At 36.6% G+C, this 13681-nt stretch overlaps 1 protein-coding gene across 1 annotated transcript in view; it reads left to right on the top strand.

The window, feature by feature from the left end:
- Nucleotides 1-13681, top strand: part of ANKRD42 (ankyrin repeat domain 42) — a 76741-nt gene that overhangs the window by 16163 nt on the left and 46897 nt on the right. Inside the window, exons 5-7 of the mRNA XM_049640605.1 lie at nt 4809-4916; nt 8061-8180; nt 9513-9648. Of these exons, the coding sequence (XP_049496562.1) occupies nt 4809-4916; nt 8061-8180; nt 9513-9648 (364 nt within the window). The remainder of the gene's footprint in view (nt 1-4808; nt 4917-8060; nt 8181-9512; nt 9649-13681) is intronic.

Below are 13681 nucleotides of genomic sequence, written 5' to 3' on the forward strand. Positions count from 1 at the left end.
GCCCCTCTCATGCTCTGTTTGTCTCTCTCAAAAATAAATAAACATGAAAAAAAATTAAAAAAATAAAGAATGTAGAATTGGACCCACAAATGTATGGCCCACTAATCTTTGGCAAAGCAGGAAAGAATAATATCTAATGGAAAAAAGACAGTCTCTTTACCAAATGGTGCTGGGAGGACTGGACAGCAACATGCAGAAGAATGAAACTGGACCACTTTCTTATTACCATACACAAGATAAACTCAAAATGGGTGAAAGACCTAAATGTGAGACAGGAAACTATCAAAACCCAAGAGAGGAGGGGCGTCTGGGTGGCTCAGTCGGTTTAGCACCGACTTCAGCTCAGGTCATGATCTTATGGTTTGTGGGTTCGATTCCTGCATTGGGCTCTGTGCTGACAGCTCAGAGCCTGGAGCTTGCTTTGGATTCTGTATCTCTCTCTCTGTCCCTCCCCTGCTCGCACTCTGTCTCTGAAACATAAATATAAAAAAAAATTAAAAAAAAAAAAACCCGAGGGGGAAAATGCAACAACCTTTTTGACTTCAGCTGCAGCAACTTCTTTTTTTTATTTATTTTTTTAATTTTTTTTCCAATATATGAATTTTGTTGTCAAATTGGTTTCCATACAACACCCAGTGCTCATCCCAAAAGGTGCCCTCCTCAATACCCATCCCCCACCCTCCCCTCCCTCTCACCCCCCCCCCCCTCCCCCCCCCATCAACCCTCAGTTTGTTCTCAGTTTTTAACAGTCTCTTATGCTTTGGCTCTCTCACACTCTAACCTCTTTTTTTTTTTTTTTCCTTCCCCTCCCCCATGGGTTTCTGTTAAGTTTCTCAGGATCCACATAAGAGTGAAAACATATGGTATCTGTCTTTCTCTGTATGGCTTATTTCACTTAGCATCACACTCTCCAGTTCCATCCACGTTGCTACAAAAGGCCATATTTCATTCTTTCTCATTGCCACGTAGTATTCCATTGTGTATATAAACCACAATTTCTTTATCCATTCATCAGTTGATGGACATTTAGGCTCTTTCCATAATTTGGCTATTGTTGAGAGTGCAGCTGCAGCAACTTCTTACTTGACACATCTCCGAAGGCAAGGGAAATAAAAGCAAAAATGAACTATTGGGACCTCATCAAGATAAAAAGCTTCTGCACTGCAAGGGAAACAATCAACAAAACTAAAAGGCAACCAATGGAATGGGAGAAGATATTTGCAAATGACATATCAGATAACGAGTTAGTATCCAAAGCAAACTCAACACCCAAGAAATAACCCAGTGAAGAAATGGGCAGATGACATGAATAGACACTTTTCCAAAGAAGACAACCAGATGGCCAACAGACACATGAAAATAATTCTTACTATTTTTTAAAAAAATTTTTACTTTTTTAAATAAATTAAAAAAATGTTTTATTTTTGAGAAACAGAGACACAACGTGAGTGGGGCAGGGGCAGAAAGAGAGGGAGATGCAGAATTGGAAGCAGGCTCCAGGTTTTGAGCTGTCAACACAGCGCCTGATGTGGGGCTCGAACCTACAGACTGTGGGATCATGACCTGAGCCGGAGTCAGATGCTTAACTGACTGAGCCACCCAGGCCCCCAAACTTTTTTTTTTTTTAATATATTTTTTTTTTTAAAGAAAATTCTTGTTATCTTTAAGCCTGGCTTCCTAGGGGTTACTATTGCATCAGTGACTGATCAGAGGTTGTGCTTAGGTACCTTGAGCCCGTAAGGTTTCTGTCTTTTGCTGATGAGTCTGGATGTGGCTTGGGGAATGTTTTCCAAGTCCAAGCAGTTTATTGTAAGTCAGCTTGACTTTGCTTTTTTTTTTTTAATTTAAATTTTTTAAAATAATGTGTTTAGCCAGGGATATATAGCCAACTTGGGCCCTCTTCAATCTTTCCTGAGAATAAGCAGCTTTGTATATGTAGATGGCCTTTTAGATTACAAGGGATAAGTGGAATCTTAGCAAGGCCCACTGGCTCTCTAATTTCTTGGGTGTTTCTATTAGTTTTATGGGAGGTCTTTTGTTTTTTGTCTTACCCAGTATTGTGACTTCAGGTGAGCTCTAATATTGGCTTTCCCAGATTGTTGGCCACTTGGGTTTGGAATTGTTTTTGACTATGTGCTTGGGCATGAAATTTTCAGTCCCTCCAGCAAGACAGTGAGCTGTTCAGCTGGGGAGAAATTCTGTACCCTATAGCTATGGGGTAGGGATAGTTGTAGTCTCAGGCTAATCTGCCACAGATTCCACTTGTTGTTACTGAGATTCAGAAGATTTTCTTGAGTAAATGCTTCTTATTTTGCTATATGCCTCTGATGAATTCCCATAGTCTTTAAATTGTTGTTTTTGAAAACTTTATCTGGTTTTATCATTGCTTCTTGGGGAGGATTTGCCAAGCTCCTCATTTAGCCATTTCTGAAATCTTATTGATTGGTCAGTTGATTTTTGGCAAAGATACAAATGCAATCCAATGGAGAACAGATGGTATTTTCATTAAATGTTGCTGGCACAATGGAACAGTCGTATGTGAGAAAATGAATCTCAACTTATATTTGGCACCTCATGTAAAAATATACTCAGAATAGATCATAAACAAAGGTAAAACTTAATCTTGTAAGACTTCTGGGAGAAAACATAAGTGAAAATATTTGCAAATCATATATCTAAGAACTTGTAGCCAGAATATATGAGACTCTTATAATTTGGTAGTAAGAAAACAAAAAACCCAAATAAAAAATGAGTGCATGACTTCGATAGACACTTCAAAAGTACCAACTGAATGACAATTGGATGGCAATTGAGCACATGACATGTTCCACATCATTAGCCATTAAGGAAATGCAAATTAAACCCACAGCCAGATGCCACTACATACCTATTAGAATGGCAAAACAAAAACAAAAATGATACTACCAAGTATTGACAAGAATAGGGAGCAACTGGAACTCTTGTACATTGCTAGTAGAAATGTAAAATGGTATAGCCACTTTGGAAAACAGCTTGGTAGTTTCTTATAAAGTTCAACATATGCTTTACTTATGTTCCAGCAATCCTGCTTAAACATATTATCTAGGAGAAATAAAAAACTTATACATGAATGTTTGCAATGATTTTATTCTCCTGTAACTGAATGGTGTTAGCATACAGTAGTCTGTCCCTAAATATTTGTTGATAAATTGATAACTTACTGTGATTAGTAGTGAAGTTGAGCCTTTTTTTTGTCATCATATTTTATTGGCCTTTTATCTCTCTGACAGGCAAATGATACCTAAATGTTAAAAGCCTTTTAACAAGTGATGCAGCTATAACTGATGTGACGGTGTATCCCAATGATACAATCAATTCATTCATTCATTCTTTCTTTTCTTTCTTTCTCTCCTTCTTTTTTAAATTTTAAGTAGGTTCCAACCCAGTGTGGTGCTTGAACTAATGACTCTAAGATGGAGAATCTCATGCTTTACCGACTGAGCCAGTCAGGTGCCCCCATACAATAAATTCTTTTTTTTTTAATAAAATTTTTTTTTTAACATTTATTATTGAGAGACATAAACAGAGCCTGAGCATGGGAGGGGCAGAGAGAAGGGGAGACACAGAATCCGAAGCAGGCTCCAGGCTCCAGGCTCCAGGCTCTGAGCTGTCAGCACAGAGCCCGATGTGGGGCTTGAAGTCACGAACTGTGAAATCATGACTTGAGCTGAAGCCGGTTGTTTAAGCGACTGAGCCACCCAAGTGCCCTGACAATAAATTCTTTAAAAAGAAACTTCTTGCAGATAGAATCTCCAAACTTGAACATATGAAGACAGTAATACTGTATGTGGCTCAGACCTCTAGTATTGTAATCTATTGAGACCTATGTTAATTAAAATATTAAATGAGGATGCATTTGACCCTTGCCCCATTTTTCTTTTTCTTTTCTTTTCCTTCCTTCCTTCCTTCCTTCCTTCCTTCCTTCCTTCCTTCCTTCCTTCCTTTCGAGTTTCGAGTTTCAGAACGAGAGCCAGAGCGAATCAGTTGGGGGAAGGGCAGAGAGATGGAGAGAGAGATTTCCAAGCAGGTTCCACACTGTCAGCACAGAGCCTGATGCAGGGCTGGAACTTAGGAACCGTGAGATCATGACCTGAGCTGAAATCAAGAGTTGGATGGTTAACCTACTGAGCTATCTAGGTGCCCTAACCCTTGCCTCAACCATTTTTTAAAGCCACTTAAAAAAATTTCTTTTGGGGGTGCCTGGGTGGCTCAGTCGGTTAAGCGGCCGACTTTGGCTCAGGTCATGATCTCACGGTCTGTGAGTTCGAGCCCCACGTTGGGCTCTGTGTTGACAGCTCAGAGCCTGGAGCCTGTTTCAGATTCTGTGTCTCCCTCTCTCTGACCCTCCCCCATTCATGCTCTATCTCTGTCTCAAAAGTAAATAAATGTTAAAAAAAAAAATTTTTTTTAGTGTCATCAGGATAACAATGTTTGCTCTGACAGAAGCTTTTGGCCCCCTTTAAAGATCTATGACAGAGGTTGCAAATTGGCAGCCATTGAGTGAAGTTGACTCACAGATGTGTTTTGTTCGGCTTACACAGTATTGGTGAAATAAAAGATTTGGATCAGCATTTCACTTACAGCAACAACTGGCTGGGATTAAGTAGCATCTACATTCTATGGGCAAGGAACGTCATCTTCACTTTGCCATAGCTCCCACCATTCCCTAATGTTTACCCCCAAAAAACCCCACAAAAAACAAAGATCTAAAGACATAAAAAACCAGTTTTGCCTTATCACTTGTTAACATGATTATCTTCTTAATTTAGTGTCTTCACTGGCTCCTCTGGCATGGAGCTGATATCACCCAAGTAACCATGAGAGGTTGGACAGCAGCTCACATAGCTGCAATCAGAGGCCAAGATGCTTGTATGCAGGTAATAATAACTTTGGTTACTTTTTTAAAAACTGGTAAGTTTAATTACTTTAGCATAGTTTGGTTGGGTTGTTGCTTTTATTCTAATAATTTGATCCATAGATTTAGTTCTTTGTCCTAAACAAGAACTTACCGAATTCTGTGACTCAGATATTTTGGTACCAACAACTTAAACAAAGTATGTGAGACTGGGGATCCTTTTATCTCTGAAGTTATTGGCTATCTGATAGATTGTTTTAAGGGCTTTCATAGACATGCCCAGATTATCTCCTTCATAGCTTGCCACGTCTAAAATTTCTTATTTAATGTAATTTTTTTTACCAGAGTTACACATTAATATATGCAGGATCTAGCTTATTAGAGTAACTAGATATAATCAGTGTACTGAAATAAACTGGAATTTGGAGGAATACAAAATTGTATAAGCAAACAGTTCCTGGGTATAAGAAGCCTGAGATTCTATTTGGGAATGGTAAGCATTTACTCAGTGAGTTATAAAACAATACAGAGCACAGTCTATGATTAAGATTCTAATGATTGGAAGGTGATAGAGGAATCATAAATGGAGGAAATACAACTTCATCTAAGTCTAAAAGAACAGGTTGATTTCAGAAAGTTAAATAGTGAGGAAGCATTGTAAGTAGAGTTTATATCAGGAGCAAATAAAAATAATGATTATCACTTTTTATGTGTCAATTACAGTTTTCCATGCATCGCATCATTTAATGTAACAATCTTATGTGTTCCCCTTTTTATAGATAAAGAAACAGATTCAGAGAGTTAAGTACCTTGCCTAAGTAAGTGACAAAGCCAGGACTGGAACCTAGATTTTATTCTATTAACCTCTATCTGTAATTCTATGTGAAATACTGGAATTGGAAAAATAAGGGTGTTCAGGGGATAAACTATTATATGAGTTTGAATTGTAGATGTTTTGTTGTTATATACTATTATGAATTAAGTGTGCATAGCCAGGTATGTAAAATATCTTAGAAGTAGAATAAAGATTAATTTGTATAAGAGACAGAGTTTTTATATGCATACTAATATATACTCTTACACATACATATAATACATGCATACTTATACATACGTACACATGCACATGAGCGTTAATAGAGGAATGAAGTAATGAAAGCAGTTTTTCAGGAGATTATTCTAACAAGATTTATCAAGGATTACCTAGGATGAGGAGATGATTTGGAGGCAAGAAGACCAGTTAGAGACTTTTGGTGTCATCACTACCCATAGAGGGAGAAATTTTATGGTGGCACTGGGAAAGAAAGAAAATGATTGAAGACATCTTGCAAAGCAGGCATTGATAGAATAGAGTGAAAATTTAAATTCGTTTAAAATTTATTTTAAAAATTAAAATTAAATTTAAATTCATTTAATTTTAAAGACAGAATGACAGATAAGTATGACACTACAGATACATAAATCTGAAAGGCAGGGGAGATATGGGAGCAAAAATGTTGAGTTCAGTTTGGCACATGTTGTTTAGGGGCCCTGTAGGTAATTCATGTGCAGAAGGTCCAAGCAGCTGAAAAGGGTGCTGGAGACAAAGATTTCAGGAGTAATAAAGTATAGAGAAGAGAAGGGAGTATTGAGGATTGAATTTTGAAGAATGTTACTAGCAGTGATGGTAGGAAGTGGAGAAATGAGTAAAGAATTCAGAGGAAGAAGTGGGAGATAGGAGAGCCAGGGTTCATTAGGGCTGTGCAAATGAAGGAGGAAGTATAAGAAGTTAGGTAGAGTATCACAGTTACAGGACGAAGCTAAGGAAATGCTATTGGACTTGAGAGCTCACTATCAGGCGAGATTGCTGTATTTCCATGTAGTGTTAGGGGTGGCACATGGTTTGCAGGGGAATTTGAAGTTGAGGCATTGAGGTATTAGTTTGAGAAGTAGGCAATGGAAGAGCAAATACCGTAGTAACTTCAGGGAACATCAGGGTCGAATGAAGCTTTACTTGTTGCTTTCCTTCCTCTAATCATTAGATGAAACCATTCCCTTTGTTCTTTTCATTCTCAGAGATTTTGTAGTACTTTTTTGGTACTATACTGTGTAGTTGTTGCTTATCAAGGACTTCTTTGTATAGTTGATGATCTTTGTCTCTATGTATGTCCTAATTCCCTAGGTTGACATGTCTTCATATTCTTTGTAGTGATTTTTAAAACACAGCAAACACTCAGAATATGGTTTGTGATGATTATTGACTAGTTTGTTAATTATGGAGACTATTCTTAAAACTTGATAAGAATTATGACTGAGTCTTTTGCTAAGATACTGGTAAATACAGACTGGTTAAAAAAGAAACAAAGTCTGAGGGCGTATAACTAGGGGCACCTGGGTGGCTCAGTTGGTTAAGCATCTGACTTCAGCTCAGGTCGTGATCTTAAGGTTCGTGGGTTTGAGCCCCTTGTTGGGCTGTCTGCTGTCAGCACAGAGCCTGCTTCAGATCCTCTGTCTCCCTCTCTCTCTGTCTCTGTTTCTCTCTCTCTGCCCCTCCCCCACTCATGTTCTCTCTAAAAAATAAACAAACATTAAAGAAATACAATATTAAAAAATATTAACTAATAATTCTTTTAAACCAATTACTTGGTATACTATATAGAGAGATGGGCTATGTATATGATATAACCCATATACAGAAACTAGGCCAATTGTAAATTCTGATGGGATTTCCTCAGATGCAGTTAGAAATTTTATTTGGAGCTAGAGCTAGTTACTTTAATAAATAATCCTTTTACAGTATTTTGAAACTCAGGTAATAAAAGATACTGCTTTTGAAATAGTGGAAGTTTACTTTTTTAGTTTATTAGCTTAGCATTAAAGTATTTAATTTAGTGATTATTAATCTCTGTTCCTGAAAGCGTGCCTTATAAATTATATGTACATGCTCAAATCAGAGTGTGAAATCAGGTATTATAAATATCTCTTAGGCAAGGTTAAAAAGGATCTCAAGTGTTTTCTTAGTATTAGCTAAGAATTTCTCATACTTTGCCTGTGGCACATGTGTAAGAATTTATATAGTAATCTAGCTATAGGTTGGTAAATTGCTTGCCTAATAATCTGAATCTGCATTTATGATTTAGCATATATATATATATATTTATGTAAACTCTTATATATCTATTTTGAGGCTCTCATAATCAATGGGGCAAATCTGGCAGCTCAAGATGATCGTGGATGCACTCCTTTACACCTTGCTGCAACACACGGACATTCTTTCACTTTACAGATAATGCTTCGAAGTGGAGTGGTAAGAGATTCTTGTTAATATGTGAGAATGTATAATCAGATATGTAGAGTAGCATTTGGTAGCCTGGTTATCTCTTCTTGACTTTTAAAATCTCTTATATGACGTTGGAGAAGTAATTTGATATATCTCTTTAACTTTTCTGTCTTTAAACATGGGAGCAATAATTTAGATAAAGCTTCAAAAAAACCCAGTTTAGGGGCGCCTGGGTGGCTCAAGTCAGTTGAGCTTCTGACTCTTGATTTCGGTTCAGCTCATGATCCCAGGGTCGTGGGATCAAGCCCTGCATTGGACTCTATGCTGACAACATGGAGCCTGCTTGGGATTCTCTCTCTCTGTCACTCTCACTCTTCCCCTCTCTCCCTTACGCCCTCTCTCCCTCCTTCCCTCCGTCCCTCTCTCCTTCTCCGACTGTGCATGTGTACTCTCTCTCTCAAAATAAAGAAACTTTAAAAAATAGAAACCAACTCCAATTTAGCAGTGCAAAGTATTTCAGAGGCCGTGGGTTCTTCATGTCAGTTCAGAGTTTAACTGGGAAGATTCTGAAGTTTTCAAATACATCTTAACCAGTGATTGTAAATCTTTCTGAATTTCTGTGTGCTTGCCTGTTTGTTTTGTAACTTATTTCATACACTAATTTAGAAAGTGATTTTTAATGTTTGTTTATTTTTGAGAGAGAGAGAGACAGAATGCAAGCGGGGGAGGGGCAGAGAGAGAGGGCGACACAGAATCTGAAGCAGGCTGCAGGCTATGAGCTGTCAGCACAGAGCCCAATGCAAACCACCAAACCACGAGTTCATGATCTGAGGCGAAGTTGGCCGCTTAACCGACAGAGCCACCCAGGTGCCCCAGAAATTTTCTTTATTGTAATATTTACTTTAATATTTCCCAGTGGTTGTTAAAAAAAAAAAAAAACTTAAAAGAACTAACCATATTGAAGACATTGTGGTAAGAGTTGAGAAAAAGTTAAAGGACTATTAAGTATTTTTATTTTGTCATTAACTCTTTGTTTATGCTCTCAAAGATATGATTGGATCATTTGAGAAATCCCTTTCATTTTATTGGTCAAGAACACAGGTTCTTTTTAAGTCCCTTTTTAAAAACTATTTTTATGAAACTAGCTATTGTTTTTTTAAAAGACTATTTTATAAAATTTCATTAGTATTTTATTAGCTCATATGTTTAAATCAGTAGTAAATTTTTCTATTAAATTTGTTGTTTGCCTTATATTTTTAAGAACAGTCCCCAATTTTCATTTGCAGAATTAAGCTGCTTGACTTATTGTTTCTTCTGCAAATGGAAAAAAAACTGAGTTCTTGTGAATGTTACCTCTAGGATCCCAGTGTGACTGATAAGAGAGAATGGAAACCTGTGCACTATGCAGCTTTTCATGGGAGGCTCGGCTGTTTGCAGCTTCTAGTTAAATGGGGATGCGGCATAGAAGATGTGGACTACAATGGAAACCTTCCAGGTATTCTTTACAAAAGCAACTTTTAAATGATTGTGTTTAAGAAATTTAAACTTGTCATCATTCTAACAGTCCCTCAAAAACCAAAGTAGTAAATACATTGACATGAACGTTTTTTACTCTTACACCTATGTTATATACCTGTCATATGATAGATTTTTTTTTTCTGGAACCATATCAGCAAAAGAGAAATTAGCAAAATTAAACTTGGATTTACTCTTCCCACCAGCTGTTTTGTTTATCTACTGTCTAGGGTTATTATTATTATTTTTAATGTCTATTTATTTGTGGGGGGAGAGAGCAGGGAAGGGGCAGAGAGAGAGGAAGAGAGAGAGAATCCCAAGCAGACTCCACACTGTCAGCTCAGAGCCTGACTCTAGGGTTATTATTTTTTAACTTCATACAGCTTCACTTCCCAGACTACTGTTTATAAAAAAATCATATAAATAGTGGATACTCATGTATTTGAGTTAATTTTCTAACTGCAGTTGGCTAGCCTGCGATTAGCTGGCTATTTGAGACCTGTACCTTAAACACTCTGTCTTCTTCTAAGAGGTGCTGTAGAAATTCAGAAGAGGAATAGGTCACAGAGTGGAGTGCAGGTTACTAAAAATTATACTCGAATTATGTCTTAAAAGAATCTTAAGTAGCAAAACAAGTGAAGGGGGAAGCCCAGGCAAACTTGTTCATACCTGAATAGCTTCACTCAAATCACTTTTTGGCTTAAAAACTTCTTAGATTGCTATGGAGCTCTGATTTCTTAGCTTGGTGTGCTGTATGCTCATAATTTGGCTTGTATCTTGGCCTCCTCTTCCACCCCTTTACCCTACTGTCTGGGATTGTTTTGCTTCTTTCCAAAGTACATCCTTTATTGTTCATATAGAAAAGATCTGTTGGTATGGACTCTCAATTTTTATATATCTGGAAATTGTTTTGCTCTTATTCTTTTTTTTTAATAAATTTTTAAACTGAACTATAAACAAAAGTACCCAATTTCAATGGACAGCTCATTGAATTTTCACAAATGAGTAGTTTTCTGTAACCATTAGCCAGATCAAGAAATAGTCTCTTTCATGTCCCCTTTTTGGTTACCAAGAAAGAGTCTCCAAAGTTACTCATCTCACTTCCAACATAAAAATTAGTACTTTTTTCTTTCTGAACTCTATGGGATAAAATAATACACTGGTATTCCTTTTTGTCTGACTTGACTTTCCAAGGTGATTGTTATCAGTTCGTACACTGTTGAGTGGTATTTAAGACTTTGAGTTACTCTACTCTCTCATTAATACTTGTCATTATTACTTTTTTTTTGTTTTAATCATTCTTTTGGGTGTAATACTTTATTGTGGTTTTAATTTACATTTTTTTGATTAAAAATGTAGAACAGCATTTTTTTTTTCCTGGAATTTTATACCTCTCTTTAAAATTTTTTTTTCTCATTTTTTAAATTGAAGTATGTATGGGGCGCCTGGGTGGCGCAGTCGGTTAAGCGTCCGACTTCAGCCAGGTCACGATCTCGCGGTCCGTGAGTTCGAGCCCCGCGTCAGGCTCTGGGCTGATGGCTCGGAGCCTGGAGCCTGTTTCCGATTCTGTGTCTCCCTCTCTCTCTGCCCCTCCCCCGTTCATGCTCTGTCTCTCTCTGTCCCAAAAATAAATTAAATAAATAAATAAATAAATAAATTGAAGTATGTTTGACATACATGCTGTATTAGTCAGTTGTACGACATAATGATTTGACAATTCTATATATTACTCAGTGTTGACCGTGATGAGTGTAGTCACCGTCACCATACAACATTATTAGAATATTATTGACTATATTCCTTATGCTGTACTTTTTATTTCCATCATTTATTTTGTAACTGGTAGTTTCTATCTCTTAATCTCCTTTACCTGTTTCTCCCATCCCTTCAAGCCTTCCTCATTCTGGCAGCCTTCAGTTTATTCTTTGTATTTATGAATGTCTCTCACTCTCTCGCTCTACCTCTCTCCTTTTTTTTGTTGGTTTGTTTGATTTTTAGATTCCACATATAAGGGACATCATATGGTATTTGTCTTTCTGTATCTGACTTCAGTCACTTAGCATAATACTCTTTAGTTCCATCCTTGTGGAAAATTACAATATCTCATTCTTTTTATGGCTGAGTAATACTCCATTGTATATGTATACCACTTCCTCTTTATCCATTCATCTATCTATGGACACTTAGCTTGCTTCCATATCTGGGCTCTTATAGATAAGGCTGCCATAAACATAGGGTTGCATATATCCCTTTGAATTACTTTTTTTCCATTTCCTTTGGGTAAATACCAAGTAGTAGAATTACTGGACCTATGGTATTTCTATTTTTAATTTTTTGAGGAAACTCCATACTATTTTTCACAGTAGCTGCACCAGTTTACCTTTACACCAATAGTACATGAGAGTTCCCTTTTCTTCACATCCTCTCCAAAACTTGTGGTTTTGATTTGATGATCATCCCTGATGATGAGTGATGTTGAGCATCTTTTCATGCGTCTATTGGGCATCTGTATGTCTTCTTTGGGAAAATGTCTATTGAGATCCTCTGCCATTTTGAATTGGATTATTTCTGTTTTTATTGTTGAGTTCTTTATATATTTTGGATATTAACCTTTTGTTGGATATAATTTGCAAATATCTTCACCCATTCAGTAGGTTACTTTTTGTTTTGTTGATGGTTTCCTTTGCTGTGCAAAAGCTTTTTATTTTAGTATGATCCAAGTGGTTTATTTTTGCTTTTTTTTTTTTTTTTTCTTTTTTTGGCATGAGAAGATATATCCATAAATATGTTGTTAAGGCCCACGTCCAAGAGATTACTGCCTGTGTTTTCTTTTAGAAATTTTATGATTTCAGGTCTCACATTTAGTTCTTTAATCCATTTTGAGTCTATTTTTGTGTATGGGGTAAGAAAGTGGTCTAATTACATAATTATGCATATAGCTGTCCAGTTTACTCAGTGCCATTTATTGAAGAGAGTGTCTTTTTTTCTATTGTGTATTCTTCTTTGTTGTAAATTAGTTGACCAAATAATTGTGGATTTATTTCAGGACTCTATTCTATTTCACTGATATATGTGTCTGTTTTTGTGCTAGTACCATACTGTTTTTATTGCTGTAACTTTGTAGTTATTCTTGAAATCTGAGATTGTGATATCTGTAGCTTTGTTCTTGTTTTTCCCAGATTACTTCAGCTCTTTAGAGTCTTTTATGGTTCCATTCAAATTTTAGGATTATTTGTTACAGTTTTGTGAAAAATACTCTTGGTATTTTGATAGGGATTGTGTTAAGTCTGTGGATATTTTGGGTAGTATGGACATTTTATTAATATTCTTCCAGTCTGTGAGCCTGGTGTATGTTTTCATACGTGTCATCTTCAATTTCTTTAATGTATGGTTTTCAGAGTATAGGTCTTTCACCTCCTTGGTTAACTTTATTCTTAGGTATTCTTTTTGGTACAATTTTAGATGGAAATTAAAAAAAATTTTTTTAAATGTTTATTTTTGAGAAAATGAGAGACAGAGCGGGGGAGGTGAGAGAGGGAGACACCGAATCTGAAGCAGGCTCCAGTCTCTGAGTTGTCAGCACAGAGCTCGATGTGGGGCTTGAACTCACGAACTATGAGATCATGACCTGAGCTGAAGTTGGCCATTTAACCGAATGAGCCATCCAGGCACCCCTGGAATTGATTTCTTAATTTCTCTTTGTGCTGCTTCATTATTGGTATATAGAAACACAACTGATATCTGTATATTAATTTTGTGACCCGCTACTTTACTGACTTCATTTATTACTTATAGTAGTTTTTTGGTGGAATCTTTAGGGTTTTTTTATGCATAGTGTCATGTCATTTGCAAATGGTGATAATTTAACTTTTTCCTTACTGATTTAGATGCCTTTTATTTTTCTTGTCTAATTGCTGTGGCTAGGACTTCCAGTACTATGTTGAATTCAAGTGGTGAGCGTGGACATCCTTGTTTTATTCCTGATCTAGAGGAAAAGCTGTCAGGTTTTCAAC

Source organism: Panthera uncia, chromosome D1 (assembly GCF_023721935.1).
Source record: "Panthera uncia isolate 11264 chromosome D1, Puncia_PCG_1.0, whole genome shotgun sequence".
NCBI lineage: Eukaryota > Metazoa > Chordata > Mammalia > Carnivora > Felidae > Panthera > Panthera uncia.